The sequence below is a fragment of the Gallinula chloropus genome, assembly GCF_964237585.1.
Source record: "Gallinula chloropus genome assembly, chromosome: 2".
Taxonomy (NCBI): domain Eukaryota; kingdom Metazoa; phylum Chordata; class Aves; order Gruiformes; family Rallidae; genus Gallinula; species Gallinula chloropus.
Genome location: NC_140086.1, coordinates 157619443 through 157637369, shown reverse-complemented (window position 1 = coordinate 157637369; position 17927 = coordinate 157619443). Strand labels below are relative to the sequence as shown.

The 17927-nt window shown below is 40.2% G+C and overlaps 1 protein-coding gene across 4 annotated transcripts in view; it reads left to right on the top strand.

Annotated features, from left to right (window-relative positions):
* The window catches only part of SCN5A (sodium voltage-gated channel alpha subunit 5), a gene marked incomplete at both ends in the record, with an annotated part of 175248 nt that overhangs the window by 18494 nt on the left and 138827 nt on the right, over nucleotides 1–17927 (top strand). For all 4 annotated transcript variants that reach the window (XM_084260116.1, XM_084260115.1, XM_084260114.1 and 1 more), the window contains one exon: nucleotides 5625–5855. In XM_084260116.1, the coding sequence (XP_084116242.1) occupies nucleotides 5625–5855 (231 nt within the window). The remainder of the gene's footprint in view (nucleotides 1–5624; nucleotides 5856–17927) is intronic.

The window sequence follows — 17927 nt, the reverse complement described above, 5'->3', positions numbered from 1 at the left end:
CTCAATAAAATTGATCACTCCTTTCCATCAGGTAGTTATGTTTGCACAAACGTATTCGGACTCGGCATGCTCAGTGAAATTGTTTACCGAAAGTAACGGGCCAAGTCCTCTGTGGTGTAAGGCTTCTGTCCAGCAAAGCACTTAGAGGCTGGTTTTCAAAGGCATTCTGCTTCACTTGAAATCAATGAGTTTCACTATTGACTCCAGAGGGAGTCCGTAAAGCTAACAATTAGTGCTTTTAAAAATCTCACCTATCTTTAATGCCTCGGTCTAAGTGCGCAAGCAAGTGCAGGGACATTTAGGGGACACAAACTCACAAGACTCAAAAAGATTTCCCAAACTCTCAGTCCATTCCCCTTGCCTAAGGCTGCATTTAGGATAGCTCAGGCCTGGCTGGATATTTATTGCCCGACTTGTTCTAACAGTTCTTCAAAGATGGAGGTCTCACGATCCTCTTGAAAAGTCTGTTCCAGCACCTCATTACTTTTGCCATTAGAAAATTCACCCTGGGTGGACAGTTTGAATCCAGGTTCAGCCACCCAAATATTAACATCTACCAGCAAGCCCAGTGCTTCCCAGTCACTGGAGATCTGGGGCTCAGTTTGATTGCCATCATGCCAGGATGTTCTGCTCCCCGGGGTACTGTCCCTGATTCCCAACCCCTGTTTGGCCTTACTCACTCTTAGTACGTTATTAGCTGATTTGATTCTGGCTTTTCAAGGCTTCAGATTTTTACCATACAGCCATTGTGTAGGACCAGTAAGTGCATTGCCCTCTGTGGCAGCCCTTAACATGGCAGAGGACCTTCATGGATCCCCTTAACTTTCCCTTTTCTGCACTAAACACACCCATTTCTTTCTGTTTTCCTGTTGCCCATGATATCAAGAGAAAGCAAGCTTTGTACAGTAACTGGGTATCTGTTTATCCAGACATTAAAAGAAAAAAAATTCTGATTTTTGTATCCCTTTGTTGAGGTGCTTAGACATAGGTAGCATTTTCTCTATGGGAGCATAAAAACCTTTTAACTCTCAGTGATTTTATTTATTAATTAGCATCTTGCACATTGCCATGGCAACTGGATTCATGTGTTTTCAATCTAGGTAGGAACCATGGTCAGCAGCAGAACAACCCACTGAAGTCACTTATTTGTCCCTCATTACCAGCATATCCAAATCCCAGCGTGCTCAATAGGAACCCTTCCGTTGACTGTAGAGGTTCTCAAATTATAATTTATCTGCATGGAAATTGCTAATGTTTTTTGATATCTAATTGAGGTAATGTAAAGCCCCAAGGTACACCCTTCTGTGCCTCCTCATCAAAAGCCTGCAAAATGCAGGCTGCCATAATCATCACCTGGATTTTGTGAAATGTCTGTATCCAGAGAAGCCCAATACTCTTTCTGGAACAGGCATGTACATCACGGGCATCTCACATAAAATGACAGTATACCAGTGAAAGGTGACCTCATAGAAAATTGGGCCAAGGCACTTTGGGGCCTGATCCAGCTCCCATTTAAGTTAGTGTGAGTCTAAAGTCTATAAATAGTGCTGTGAATGTTATCCAGTACTTTACTGATAGCCAGAACAGAGCTCAATCTGAAGAATTAAGGCTGTGTGGAGGAGACTGACCCCTGTTCATTGCTTCAATCTCACTGAAGTCCTCCTGCAGGGAGATAAGTGTCATCTTTCTGGTGGGTAAATCATTTAACTCAAGAAGTAACTGTCCCAGAGGTGAGAAATACATGACATAGTTGTGTTTAACTTGGGCACTGGCCTGACAGCCACATTTTCATGCAAAGATGGTGTACAGAAATGCTGACAACTTTTGCCAACGTGCTATTAAACTCTTTGCTGCCCTACGTGTCAGTGGACTATCACACAATCTGTTCACCAACTCTTCCCTCCCTACATACACATGACTCATGCAGACATTTACAAAACACATGCATATCCTCAGGAGAAGGAATAGGCTGGGTGAGGACAATCATGGTGCAAGTCACACTTTCTTTTTTGTTTGTTTGTTTTTTTGCTTTTTCTCGATGCTCATTTCCAGACTGTGCATGAAACTGATGTTCTGTAGGTGATTGCCAACATCTGGTATGGATGTCATACTGAATTCCACTAATACTTTCTCACATCTCGTAGGAGGAATGAATGGTGGTGTGGGATCTTGCCATTTCTCATTGTTCGGTGTTGCTTGCATTTTCTATGGTTTCTGACTTGCATTTGAAAATTAATTACTTGATTAACCTCTGAAAGTGTTAAGTTCTACCTGCATTAACAGGAATGTTTGAGCCAAATCCTTCTTGCTTTCTGCAGATGTCAGGCTGCCTATCCGGCCCTCATTCCACTGATTTTGGATCTCATGGTATTGTTCATGTCATGCAAGCAGGATTTGGCCCAGAAGTGTGGAAAGAATTCAGTATTTCAGGAAAAGCCTGTCTCGATTACTCCATAGGGAGTAACCTATAGACCCATTCTCATTAAGAGGTGTAGATGTGACTCAGCTTTGGATCAGATCCTCATGGTTTTTTTCTGCATGCTGCCTGGTTTGATGTTTGACTTGCAAGAATTAAGTAAATGCCTTTAATGCCCCATAAATAGTATCTTCTATTAAGCCACATTGCAGGGCTCTCATTGGCACTATTTCAAAGGAGGATTATTTATCTAGAAGATTTAACAGTGCTCTAAATTTGAATACATGTAACACTGCTTTTACAAAACATGGGATTGATTCAGAGAAATGCAGAGCACCTGCAAGAGGTTCTGGGTAGCCTTATTTCCCCTCAGCCCTTCTATTTATGAGGCACAGAAAGTTCAAATAAATGGTGATTTAAACACTTCGTTTAGCAGTGAGTTTTGACAAACAACTTGATGGATCCTACTTATTTTTCTGGGCAAATTTTGGTTTTAAAGATTGAGGAAAAAAAAACCCAGTTAGAATGTAAGTATATCACTTCCCCTATTGTTTTCCTGGAAAGTTGTAACAGAGGTCCAGGAGGCAGAGTACAAGTTATTTTTAAATGGTCTTTAATTACAGCAATTGTATTACTGAAACATTTTCTTCTTAAAACGGTCAGAAGCCTGTATGCTATTAAAACAAACAACAAAAAAGAAAGTAAAGCAGAAAGCTGTGTCATGAAGAAATTATTTGATACCTGCAAGGAATGAACTTGTAAAACTAATAGTGTAGGATTACTATTCTATTTAAAACCCCAGTAAGTAAATTGAGAAAAACATGTTTCATGAAATGACCTTGAAATTAACAATACTGGGGCCTGATTTTGGAAACATGTGGTTTTTACTGATGATTAGAATTTTGTAGGTCTTGTTTCCTAATATTGTCCCTATTCACACTAGGAGTCCCATTGCACTAGCTCAAGTGAGTAATTAGTGTGCTTAAATGATACAAATGCTGGCTCCAAGCTTGTGTTTGTATTAAAAACAAATACATGTGTTGCAGAGATTTCACAGAAGGTAATGAATTAAAAGAATTTGTGGCTTGGCTTTTTTCCCTATTTTGAGACATGGTTTGCCTTGGGACTTCCAAAGTTTCACCACCTTCAGTGAAGAAACATCTGCACATTCCAAGGCCAACTAATGCTGAGTGAGAATCATTGAAAAAAAATCAGAATATTAGATGAAACAGAAAATTATTCTAATACATTTACAAATCAAATTTCTTTTCCCTCCACCTCACTACCTGTTTAAGATCTGTCTGTTCTTAAAAGTCTTGCATTCTTAGTACTGGATAAGACTGAGACCCCAGGAATTCCGTCCTTCAGTGTTGGGCCACAACTAGAGCTATTTTCACTTCAGGTGTAAGGTTCACCCAAGACAAGGTTATGAGAAGAGCTATGCTATTTCTTTGGGCATCAAAATAGGTAGACAAATCTACAGATGGACTCAAAAGCCCACAGCAGGCCTTTTTCTAGGTACCTCACTAGACCTGACTTCATTTGTAAAATCTTTCTGGTGAGGAGTGTGGATAGAATGAAAATCCAGCTTTTGCCTAATGTTTGTACTGCGATGCCTTCTGCTTTACTTTTGAGTAGAGCAAAGAGCTCTCCCCCTTTACCATGCCAAAAACTAGCTTTAATGAGGCAAAGAATTCAGGGGAGAGTGGGGGCTATCCACCGCTGATGAGTCAGTCCCTTTTGGTTAAATGGAGATTTTATAGCTGTTACTATCATTCACAGGTTAACATCACAGCAATACTCTGTGCAGGAGCAGAACACTTTAGGCTGCTGGATTCAGGGACTGGTGGACTTGTTGACCATTCTAGAAGCTCATCCTCCTTTGAAAAAAATGTGATTTCCCCTTCCTTCACCCACAGAATTTTAAGCAAGACCAAAACAACATTTTGACTTTCTATGAGTTCTTCAGTACATTTTATATTATTTTAAATTATACAGCACTAGCTCACCACACTTGGGGTGGAATTCCAGGGAACTGAGATTTAATGTGTATGATCATATTCAGTAAGAAAATCAATGTGCTTCTGAGTATTGCCCAGGAGAATTGCTCCTGCTTCCTCTTTGCATTTTCTTTTTTCCACTTAACTTAATTTCTCTTACTGCTGCCATACTGGTGACACTGATTATCAGGAGCACTGATTACTACTTACCGAGTATTAATTAAATATTAGTAGTAAAGAAGCAACAAAATTGCTGCCATTGTGCAGCTGATATTGGTGTCCAGCTGCAGCACACAACTTAAGAAGGGTCTTTTTCTGAAGAGAGCAAATTTTGTGGCATTCATGTAATATTCAATCATCTCAAATAGTCCTGGTCTCCAGGAACACTTCAAAACCTAGCAATATCTTTTTAAAAAACAGTATAATTATTTATATCTGTATATTTATAGAATAATAAACTGAAGCTAGTGTTACAGGGTGAAATAGCACAGAAGAAGCTAATTTGTGTGATCCAAGCCCTTGTTGTTTGTAATAAAATGATTTATCTGCATTGGCAGAATATTATAAAATGATTAACTTCACCCAGGTGTGATTGTTTTACTCAAATAGTTTCCATCGGGTTTATTTGATTTCCCATATTATTTGTCTTATTTCTAATCCCAAATTCTTGTTGTCTTAAGCAAATGAATTGAAGGCAGAGGAATTATTTATACGAGCACATCGAGCTGGATTTGGCAGTAAAATATGTAAAATAATCAGGGAATAAATAACATTTCTGTACCTCTTCGTCTGTTTATGTGAGGGATAAAGTTATCAGAATCACCTGAGTGATTTAAAACTAGTTCACATTCCCAAACTTCAATGGTATTTAGGCTTTACAGCCTTTCCTGCAGCTCCATGAAAATACTCCATATTTTCTTCATCTGTGAATATTTTTATATCTCACTGTTCCTTCATACAGTTCTTTCCCTCCTTTTTTAAACCAGTGTTTGTGTTAGAGTTATACCAAGATTTTTGTCCAGACCAAAGTGGGCCAAACTGAACGTCCATAGTGATCACTTGTCTCTCGTTTCTGCTGTCCAGTTATAAACACGTAGTAGAAACCCTTCCAATTATCCTTTTCATGGAGATTTTCATCATGAAAAGGAGCTATCTGAAGGTATGCTTCAGCCTCTCAGTCTATAAACTCTTGGCTTTTATCTCCCTAGGGCTGAAGACCATTGTAGGGGCACTTATCCAGTCTGTTAAGAAACTTGCTGATGTGATGATCCTGACCGTTTTCTGCTTGAGTGTCTTTGCCCTCATAGGCCTCCAGCTCTTCATGGGCAACTTGCGGCACAAATGTGTCAGGGACTACACACAGTTTAACTCCACCAATGGCACATTGTACTGGGATGGTAGGATGTGGAACACCTCTGAGGAATTTCTTAGTGATCCAGGTAAGCATTTCTTTACCTTGTTTTCTGGTTTTGGTGTTGAGGGGGGTGTGTTTAATTATATTGACTAAAGTCTACATGGAGTGTTATGTAACTACTGGCTCCTCATGATGTTGATGTGGTTTCAAAAGATCTAGTTAGCTTTTCTGGATCTCTGCAGTGCTTTCAGAGTTCATACTGAAAAATATTTCTTGTGCTTTCCTATGATACAGACTAAGGTTCTTGGTGCATCATTAATGAGTTTCACAGTTTTAGGGTGTCTCATGATATTTTTCTTAAAGCCTCCTTTCCTAGAATCAGATGATCACATAAAAATTTCAGGTTTGTGGGCAGGTCTGGTTTGGACATTGTTCCTCTAAGACAATTTTCTAGCAAAATTTCTGAATTTAAATTGATTGATTCTTAAAAAATAATTAAAAAAAAAAAAGAGAAGCAGAGCAATATAGTATTTATTAATCTGAAAAAATCCCAAGAACATTTTTTTAAGGAAATCTTAAAAACTCATTATCTGTGTAGGGCCATCCTGCAGTATGTGGTGCTCTGGTATGTATTATCAAAAGACTTGTTTTCTAGGCCAAAGCAATTTTTATTATTCTACAGTCTGCTATACTTTGAATTCCAATGAGAAAGGTTCACTGAACACATTTATTAAGTTGTTTGTTTTTTTTTAAAAGAAGCACTTTACGTAATAAACTTCATGATGTAAACAAGCAGCTGTTGCTGCTCAAAAATCCTCTGAGTTACTGTTTGTACACCAATTGCAATGGACATGGACTCTGTTCAGTTACAGACAGTTCAATGAAGCACAGTTCAATGAAGCACAGTTCAAGGGAGCAGCCAGACTGATGTGTGTTGATAGGAACTTATGACCAGTGACCTTGGGTATTTTGCTTCTTTTCTGGAGAAGAATGAACTACATCATCAACTCATTAAATGGGAATTTTGTTAGGAGGAAGTGACATAGTGTCATGCTTTGATTGTGTGGACACTAACATCTCCATTCCTATATCTCCAACCATCTGTATAGAAACTCTGAGCCTGACTCCTAGAAGTTGTCTGGCTTGACCTAGGGCTCTGTGAAATGCCTGGCACAAGGTTGCCTCCAACCCCTGTTGGCTTCTCAGCCTGATACCCCTATTCAGCCAGGCTATGTGGTCCAGGGATTAGGCCAAGGGCAGTCCCACTGTTACCCACTGGTGACTTCTGGCCTTTCTGACCAATTCCTCTCCCTGCAGCTTGATCAGCCCTGGAAACAGCAGCATTAGAAAGGTTTCTTTCAAGGAATAAAAAGCTCAATATTGGTCTTTAATGCATGATGTGGTTGATGCAGCATTAAAAAAGGGCACCTTATGAAGCACTGGCTGAATGAGGGCTGTGTTTGGGACTCACCCTGACTAGAAGGTTATGTATCCCTTCAGTGTTCCTGTACCAGAGCCTCTTGTCAGTTGAAATGGGAAAAAACATCTGTGCCAGAGCTAATAAGCCAGAGAGGACCTGTACTGGCCAGCAATGAACCAACCCAGGCACTCTGTGCTTCCAGCTTGGAGATGAGTGGTCTTGGAGTTGGTAAAGATATCCCTGCACCTGAGGTGGATTAAGGTGGTTCATGGCTCCTCTACCCAAAGATAATTTCCAGCTGTGTGAGGTGCTGCTCTCACAGGGACATGGGGTGATAAAATAGTGATGGCTAGAAGTATAAATCTCTGCAGTGAAGGTGAAGGGATGAAATAGGACTGTGAAGATAGTCTGGCTCTCTGGAAATGGAAGTAGCGTAAATACACCACTGGCAATTCTCTAATAAAAAATAAAACGACAAAAGTTAGTGCCAGGGTCAGCTGCAGTGTTGCTTTAAATGGGAGGAATTGTACAGCTGCTCCAGCATACCATGAGTCAGTTTATTTGTGCATCCCTGATATGGGGAGAGGGGAGATGCTCCTATAAATCCATTTAGTAAATCCAACAATGGTTAATATGTTCATGAAAATATACTTGTTATCGCTAAAGCAGATTTACCTAGTACAAAGATAATCAATTTGGTCAGATAATGGATTAAAGTGCCATTAAAATTTGACCATGTGGTATGAATAGTAAGTAATAATAATAGCAACAAATGTTTTCATAACATCTGAAAATAAAGACTCGATGCATTATGGCAAACAGCCGTCAGCTACGGTGGATGGACAAAAATGATTTGAATGGTTGAAGTGTTGAGTCAGTGTAGCTGGCCACTGAGGAACTAGAAGAAAAGTGGATTTATAGGGAAAATGTACTGACCTCTGAATAAGAATAATGAAGTGTTCCTCGAAATGCAGGAGAAGGTGGCTTAGCTATTAGGCTAGGGAGAACAATATTAAGTAGGATTTTCATTTAATGTTGACTATTGCACTAAAGCAATTCAGAAATGGAAGGACTGGCTCATTTTGTAACTAGATGGGATAGTGCTTTGTATTTCATTTTGCATAAGTATTATGGTGAAATGAATTGACTGTTTAACAGAGAAGCACTGACCACAATTTAATAACAGCCCGAATTTCAAGTACTGCAGGGAATTAGGCAATACATACAGTTAGATTAAAGTGTAGGCAGACCAAATTAGATAAAAAGAGGAATACATTAGGAAACAGAGTAGTGTCAGTGTTTATTTTGAAGATGAACTAGAGAAGAAAATTGGCCAACGTGTTGAGATAGTAGAGTTCACTTGAAGGGAGCACAGACAATTACAAAAGCTCTTTGGAGACTTCAAAACCAATGTAGCTGAGTCACTTGGTTTGGAGCAAGGATGCTAATCTAGGAAGCCAAAAACAGAAAACTGAAGTATCAACAGAGATTCATAATAAAACTTTAAAAAAAAAAAGAGTATGTAAAAACAGATTGGAAAATAATCAAAATCAAAATTGGAAAAATAAATTATTACTTCTCTTCACCAGGACACCAAAATAGAGAATCCTGAATGAGGTGATATACCAGTTCTGCTCTTCTTGGAGAGCAAATATTTCCTCTGGATTCTTTGAGAAAGGTTTAAATGTTTCAAAGGACAGCAGGGACCTTCTGCAGTCCTCTCATCCTTTGGACCTTTCTGGCATGAGCGGAGAAACAATAATTAGTGGAATCCCTTAAAAGGGTAATACAGTGAAGAATTGCCTGCTGCTGCAGAGGAAATAGCTGAGAGACTTAGTCATGATGTGCAAAGACAGACAAGAACTCAATTTTCAGTCTTTCTGAGACCTTTTTAACTTCAGCTAACTGTGCCACAGACACTTGCTACAAGAGGCTTTCTGGTTTAGTAGAAGGCTTAGGATAGCTTTGGCTCTGCTTTTGTACTCAAAACCGACCAAGTACCTTGACTAAATCATATCCTCTTTCCTCAGCTCCTTTAAGCCCCCAGGCAGGATTTTTTTTTCTCATCTTCAAGGATTACTCTTGCTTTGATTTTATACATGGGGAAAAAGGTCAGTTTGTAAACTTGGTTTGCATCATCATTGGCTTAACCACAACTATGTGGTAATGCTTGCCTTTAGATTGATCCTTGAAGAAATATCCTCTGTGCCACCAGATATCAGGAACTTCTGCCCTACACACTTGTGTACTTTTCTGCTCTACTACCACTGTGGTCATCACACCTGTCTTGGCTGATGTTGCAAGCGATCATAGAATCATAGAATGGCATGGGTTGGAAGGGACCCCAAGGATCACAGAGTTCCAACCCCCCTGCCACAGGCAGGGACACCAACCTCAGGCCTGGATCTACACAAGGTTGCCCAGGGCCCCAGCCAACCTGGCCTTGAACACCTCCAGGGATGGGGCATCCACCACCTCTTTGGGCAGCCTGTTCCAGCACCTCACCACTCTCTCTGTAAAAAACTTCCCCCTAATATCTAATCTAGACCTTCCTTCCTTTAGTTTTAATCCATTCCCCCTTGTCCTGCCATTATCTACCCCTTTAAAAAGTTGATTCCCCTCCTGTTTCTCTGCTCCCTTCAGGTACTGGAAGGCTGCAAAGAGGTCCCCCTGCAGCCTTCTCTTCTCCAGGCTGAACAAGCCCAGCTGCCCCAGCCTCTCTTCATAGGGGACGTCCTCCAGCCCTCTAATTATCTTTGTGGCCCTCCTCAGAATCCTCTCCAACAGTTCCACATCTTTCTTGTATTGAGGGCCCCAGCTCTGGACACAGGACTCCAGATGGGGCCTCACGAGGGCAGAGTAGAGAGGGACAATCACCTCCCTGTCCCTGCTGGCCATCCTTCTGATGCCCCAGTCCCTTTGCTATCCCTACCAGTAAAGACAGTGAACCTCCACCAGAAATGGTGGTTGCAGAAGAAATTCATAAATCTGGAAAAAACCCCTTAAAAAAATTGGTCCATTTCTGGGTAAGATAGATCCATAAGGAGTCAGACCCCCACACCTCACCTTTCAGACCTCTGGCTGTTACTTAAGGGTGAATTGTTGGGATCTCTCCCTCTGTGCATTTGCCATGACACAATCCTATAAACTAAATCCCATAAGGAATAAAGATATTCTACCTATTCACCCAATGCTTTGCTTGCTGTTTCCATCATTTCAATGGCTCCTGCAGCTGTAGGAAATTCCAGGCAACTTGGGAAAGCAAGGGACAGAGACCTTAATCATTGGGATTCATTAGGAAGATCCACAATGAGAGATGTTTTCACTGAGCTTCACTAGGTCCCAGCATACAAAGGTGACTCTAAATACTCCCAATTAGGCTGTCAGGAAAGAGATTTTCTTGACATTACCATTAAAAGCTTAATTCTGAGACAGAATCTTCCTCTAAGCTACTGTAGGTGCCTCTGGCTCCTCAGCTTTACTGGGCACCAGTCATGGCAAGATACCTGCTTAGACCCTCCTCTAGTCACACTGGAGATGCAGGCAGCAAATGTGCCTTTTGATGGGCAAATTGTCATGATATACAGGCAGATTATTCTGTCCTTTCCACCAATTTAAATGACTAGCTCTTCACAATCTACATGCCAACCTATAAGAAGAAGCCTTAACAAGTAATTCCAGTCTGGTTTTGCCTCCAATGAGTAATGCTTACCACTGCATATCTACAAAGGGGAAAAAGCCTGTGGGATGGGGGACAGGTGAGTGCTAGAATCAGGCTAAAACATTCTTGATGTAAAGTGCTGATGGTAAAGTTAAGATGGAGGCATGGGTCATTTATCTGGGAAAACACTGACTATCAGTAAGTAATTATTTTCCTACCTTCAATTCTAGATTTGGTACTGGTCTGCAATCAATAATCCCAAGGAGGATTATTTATAGATGTTAATAATAACAAACCTGGGAATCTGAAGTCGTAAATACAGCAGTGCTCATGTATAAAAATGAAATAAAGAAAAAACAGTACAGAATAGTGATAGTTCACATCCATAGCATTAGGAAAATTGTGAGATCAATATATCAATATCAAAGATATTGAGCTGTCAGTTATCTTTAGGAGAGCTAATAGTTTAGAAATACCAGCTGATTGGAAAACTGCAAGCTTAATTCCAATACTTGTAAAGATTTCTAGGAAAGCAGCTGCAAATAGCATGCTTGAAAGCCTCTCTTAGGTAGTGGTGTTTAAATTAAAGATGTATTTGATGAAGTGAAGCTTTATGAATGTGTGAGTCAGAATGGATTGAAAGGTATACGATGTCAGATATGTCATTGGCTTAGAGAGGGAAAAGAAGTACCAACGGACTGAGTGTAGTTGATTCACATGTCTGGTGATTGTAGAATCTTTAATGTCATTTAGGTATTCCATTACTAAAATGGATTATTGACTAGTCGGTAAGTAGTAAGTAGAAATCTGAGTTTAAATGGTTTTCTTTTGTAGAGCAGGGTTGTATGTAAGTGCTGATCACATAAGAAAGAACACTTAAGGAAAAAAAAACCCCTTAAAAATACACTAAAATTATTATAAAATCACGTTTGAAATTATAGTCTCAAACCCCAGTATTTTCTTTTTCCTTAATCTAAATACCCTGCCTAAAACACACTGAAAGGTTCTTGTTTTCAATGTGTTTGATATATGTTTTCTCTCAAAACAGTATCATGTAAAGTAACATAAAAATTGTAATTTCTTTTAGATATCCTGTCCAGAATGTTGGAATAAATTTTTTTAAAAGTTCACGATTTTTTAACCTTTTAGTGGAAGGAATCAACTGCAATTTTTATAGCTTAAAAGAGGGACTTTTTAATTATTTTTTTTCTCTTACAGACTAGTTTCTGGCATTTATTTCATGGCAGTGATTTTTCTCTTCTCCTGAAATCAAACTGTGTGGTTACCAAATGTGGAAAAAAAGCTTTAATTGTTTAAAAAAAAATCCAGATAAAGATAAACATAGTAGCTTCTGTTTTGACACATTTTGGAACAAACTGGAGCACAGAAAGATCTGTCTGAATATGAGGAAAAACTACTTCATTCTGAGGATGACCAAGCACTGGGACAGGCTGCTCAGAGAGGTTGTGGAGAGATCTCTTTAAATCTCTGGAGGTATTCAAAACCCACCCGGACACAATCCTGTGCAACCTGCTTAGGTGATCCTGCTTTAGCAGGGGGTATGGACTAGAGTATCTCCAGATGTTCCTTCCAACTCCTACCAGTCTGTGAATCTCTGAATCCCCAGTTAGATCTGGAAGAATTGTTTGCTTCAGGTTCTATATCTAGAAAGATGCATAAAAGCATCACGTTCAGGTCCTTATTTTAGGTGCCTAGATTTTGCAGCTCCCAATTATATCCAAAAAAGTGATGAGTGATTTGGAGAAGGACCGTTCTGAGGTAGCCTGAGGAAGAGCCTGTTTCATTTTATATCCCTTAATCATTCTAGGAAGCCTAGTCCAAATGAGCCAGCAATGTTAGGTGCCTTAGGTTGAGGAATGTAAGCATAGATGACTGTTGGTTGCAGAGCAACTTGCTGAACATTGGTGTTACACCATCTAAATAATGGTCATCTTGGGTACTTGAGAAGGGACCACAGGCTTGTGGGAAGCAACTGGTCTTGCACATGGTGTAAATTCAATTAGAGCCACTCTGACTGCGCAGAGCTGATAAATCAATGTGAAATAAGTCTTTTCACATCCTCCTCTTTGATGTCCTAGGTATAATGTGCTGTTGAAATAAACAGGCATGGATGTTGAGGCATATATCTGTGAACATACAAAACTGTGTATGTGTGTATATAGATGCATGTGTGTCTTCTCTAATCTCTATGACTGATTATTAGTTCTGCTTGATGATTGCTTCATTTTTGCTATAAGAACCACTGAAATGGAAGTGTATGAAAAGATATTCTGAAACTGTATAGGAACTGTATAGAAAATAATGATGTCCAAGTCAGATAATAAATGTTGCAAGTTTGGGAAGAATTGAAGTGTTTGAGGTGTTGTCTGAGGTGATAATAGAAGACAGTGAGTGTTTGATGAGTAATTATGGAGGTGGGAGGAAAGAGGGAAGCAATAAATCAGGTTGAGACTGGAATAGGTGTTTTATTAGGTATGATTGTATGTGAACCAATGATTAAGACAAAGAACTTTTCTGGGCTTTCAAACTGTGCTTGTCAGCATGGAATCTATTCATGTTACTCCAACGTTAACTGTAAATATTGTGGCTTTTTTCGGGTGCTGTGGATCTTTTGATAAACAGCTTCATAAATGCTCAAATGTTAATGCTCTGAGGTGTTATTAACATGGGTATTGTACCTGTGCACTTCAGTGTTTTAAGCTAAATGGAAAAAAGAAAGGCCCACTGGAAGAATTGCAAGGATTAGAAAAACATAGGAATTGGGACTGTTCTATCCATTTCAGTGTCTTCCCAACCATTCAATGGGAATTTTTTTGGCCTTGTGGTGAAAAAGTAAGTTCTTACCTTGAAACAGTTTGTAAAACATTAGGATTTGTCCCCCATATGCTTTTATTTTTTTTTTTTTTTGGCTTTCAACGCTGCATTGCTGCTCACATAAAGAAGAGCTCTACTAGAGGAACGATGTGCCAGTGAAGATACAGACCAAACATTCTGAGAGTTTTCCAGCTCCTTCCAATTGTTCATAAACTACCAAATTAATATACCACTTGACTTGCACGGTGATTGTCAGAGAGGCATTTGAATGGACCCCATCTGTACCCTTTGGAGTCTGTCCAAGGGCTTCTGCTTGCTCTGGGTTCAGCAATAATCTGTCTTGCAAAGGCAAGTGGTAGCGCTCACTTTTAACCCTAAACAGTCAGCCCAGGTGCACTGTGAGCCTGCTGGCAGAGAATGGCTTGCATTGCTGCTTTCCCTTTCTGCCCTCATTTAAAGGAATAAGTAGAGAAATAGTTATTCCTGATACTTTTCATCAACGCTGAATTCACCCAAGTAAGGTGGAGATAAAATATGGGACTTGCCAGGCTCAGTCAGGCCTTGGTGTACCTACAGAAGTGTATGTCTGTGGCACAGAGCAGATCCACATATTTCAGAATAAATTAATACAGCCTGAAGTATAGATATGTTTTTAAATTTTTTATTAACATTAACTATTATAAGTCTGGATATCCTTATCTACATAAGCAACAAATCTCTCTGAATGTTTTGGCCACAGGGGCAATCTGCAGTAGTAACTTCAGCTGTTGAAATGGCAAGTGGAATGAAAAATATTTCCTTTATCTTTAATTTTGAAATATTTTTTTTTCATTTTTTTTAATTTCTTCCCCCCCCCCCCCCATTTTCTTAGGGCAAAAAACATTGTTATCATGTTCTGTGGCAGGGAGCACACAAAGCTCCCTGTTCTCATTTTCCAGAATGCGTGCTATTTTTGACTCTTATAGTCACCTCTTTTTCTAAGATAAAAGATCTCAAATTTTTCAGTTGCTCTTCTTATTAAACTTTTCCCAGTCATTCTCATTACCAGCTTCTCAATACCCTCCAGTGCAGTGGTTACCCTACTGAAAGCAATGCTACGGTCTGTCTTCTGGATGAAACTTGCCGCTGGTTTATAGGTTGTTTCCTGTATAGCATTCCATTCTGTTCTGCCTGCATTTCAATATTATATGTTTCTTTGATCACAGCTTCACATTACATTAAATTCTTGGCTGAGGGTCCCTAAAAAAAATCTGCATCGCTTATCTGAACTGATACAGGGAATTTAAAACTTGATAAGGTTACGGATGGGTGAGATTTTCTCCATCTCTGCTTTGCTTCACTTTCTGACAACTCAATATCTCACTTTGCATTTCTCCACTCATTTTTTTGGTGGTGGGATAGGCCTCTCTAGTGTTCTCCATTCAGTCCCAGCCTTGGACTTGATCTTCCCGGGAAATAATGTGTATAGTTTATCTTGTCACCTCTTTGCTCACCCCCGCTTTCCCTGATACTTATAAATATAATAAAGTGGTGCAGATACAGCACTCTGTTAACCTGCAGAGATACTGCACATTGACTTCTCATCTTAACCTTTGTCTTCTGTCTCTTAGTTGGTTTTTGATCCAATTCATTTGTTTTCTGTATCGTAGTAAAAGCCACGAGTATTTTCTTCTATTTTTCTGGCATCTGTCTGCAATCACAAATGCATTCAACCCTTGTAGCAGCCTTTCATTTGAATTCTTTTGTGTGAAACATAAAAAAAACCCCTCCACAAAAAACAAAACCTCTACAAAACTTCCAGAGAACACACTTCAGCATTTTGCTGCCTATGCATGTGAAATGTGTGTCTAAACAAGTGGTACTAGATGTGCTTTCAGTTACGTGCAGCCCGCAGCCCTAAGAGCGTGGGTCTGCGTGACTGGTCAGACACACAGCCATGGAAAGAGGTTATTTGAAGATGTTTAAAAGCCAATATGTGTATTTATTCCAAGTCATTGTCTCCTGTCTCATCTTCCTTGGGATGCTTGTGGTCCCCAAGCCAATGTAACAGCATCTAAATTCTCTGCTCCCCTCTGGTCCGCAGCTCCAAAGGCTCCTGATGTGCTTTTCCTTCCCTTGGACCATGCAGGCAGCACAAACCAGGTACTGTGGATCTTTGAAGTTTTCAGAGTCTCTTCCTAGGGCTCAGGAGCCATCTAGCAGAGGGATTGATTAATATTTTTAGTGGCTTTTTCTCAAAGAGGGGGAAAAACCTGTGCTATCAAAATTGGACATGTTCTTTTCTGTGCTATGGTGATGCTGAGCCCTGGCTGGGAAATTGCGTCTTTGGCTTGCCTTGAGCATGGGAGGAAGCACTGACAGGAGCCTACCAGAGACACTCAAGCTTAAGGAGACCACTTTCCTTTCAGCACCTTGTTGTATGTTTTTTGACAACCTCTTCTCACTCTCTCTGTATCTCCTGCATTATAGCTCATGCCCAGAATTCAGGGCTGCAGTCACCAATCATGTAATGTATTAGTCAATGTTGTATCTAAGATTCTTGAAAAAAAAGTTGTCTGCTTCTACTCTGACCCTCTACCAGCCATCCTCACAAATTAACTACTGTTTCCTTTTTAGCTGTTTGGAAAATGTCCCTCCAGACAGGTCTGGGGTAGGGTGGCAGAAGAGAGCTGGGCTAGGTGTGAGTACCCAGGGGAAGGATGGGAAACAAGAAGGGAGAGAATACCAGAGAGCCTGTGAAACCCAGCAGAAAGTCCAGCAGCAGCAGATGCCAGGGGACAGCAGCAGATAGCCAGATCCCCTGTCATAGGGTGAGCAACGAGAGAGTAACTGATTATTATAATTATTTACAAACCCTTTTAGCAGGGAAGAACTAACTGGCACTGCCATTTATTTCCAAGCATTCTTCCCTAATAATACCCTTAATACAGCCTGTTCCATCGCTTTTGTGAGGCATGTTTTTCATCTTCAAACTCAATTTCATTTATTAGAGACTTCACCGTATGTGACACAGTGTGCACACAACAAGTGCAGCAAGGATTCATTTTAATTATTATGTATTACCGGGAGGTACAGTGTGTTTGTGCCGGTGGGCGAAAGGGCAATGAGGGGGTGTTATCTATTTTGTTTCTGTGTCACGTATCACAACTGTAAGGTGATGGGGCTTTCTGAATTGCATTTTAAATTTGGAATCGGGACGTTTGGTGGCTGTCAGTGCTCTGTGCCAGCTGTAGCATGGGGAGAAAGTCTCTAACCAGTGAACACCCGTGTGGCTGCAATAAATAGTCTGAGATAACAGACACCTCTCTGAAGTTTTTGTTAGAAAGTCAGCCAGAGGACTCTTCTCCGGGCAGTGACTAATGATATTTGAATGCTGCTCTTTATGCAAGTGTGATAATACATAGATTTACCTGGTTTTGGTTTTTTTTTTTTAATTGGAATGAGTCTGTTGTTAGAAAAGTCAAAATATCATTTCATTTGGATCTCCAAAGGAAGAACTGAAGCTGGACTCAGAAAACTTGTTTTCTAAGCTGATTGTAGCCTTTTCCAATTTCTGAAAGGGAAACTTATCCTTTCTTCACACAGAAATGAGGAGGACTTCTACCCTCCCGCTCTATGTGCCCCACTGGCTTTCTGCTCAGTGGTGTGATATAGATGTGGAAAGTATAAACTGGAACATAATTTATAGAGAGAATAAATTATCTTTTCAAGGAACTGTACAAGTTTGGTTTGTTGTTTAGGGGGTTTTTTTCCTCAACTTGGCAGGTGGAGCCATTGTGGATATTTGTGCTGTTAGAATCACCTGGTGTGAAAGGGAGCAGTTCACAAACCTGAAAGTTATTGACATATAGGAAAAAGAGAGTTGGGCTTGTTCAGTCTGGAGAAGGCTCTGGGGAGACCTTACAGCAGCCTGCCAGTACCTGAAGTGGCTACAGGAAAGCTGGGGAGGGACTGTTTGTAAGGGTGTGTAACGATAGGATGAGGGACAGTGGTTTTAAATTGGAGCAGGGCAGGTTTAGATTAGACATTAGGAAGAAGTTCTTCACTCTTAGGATGGTGAGATGGAGGCGGTGGACGCCCCATCCCTGAAGACATTTAAGACATTTAAGATCAGGCTTGATGAAGCTCTGAGCAACCTGATCTATTTAAAGGTGTCCCTGCTCACTGCAGGGGTTTGGACTAGATGGCCTTTAAAGGTCCCTTCCAACCTAACACATTCTATGATCTCTCTGTCCGTTGCA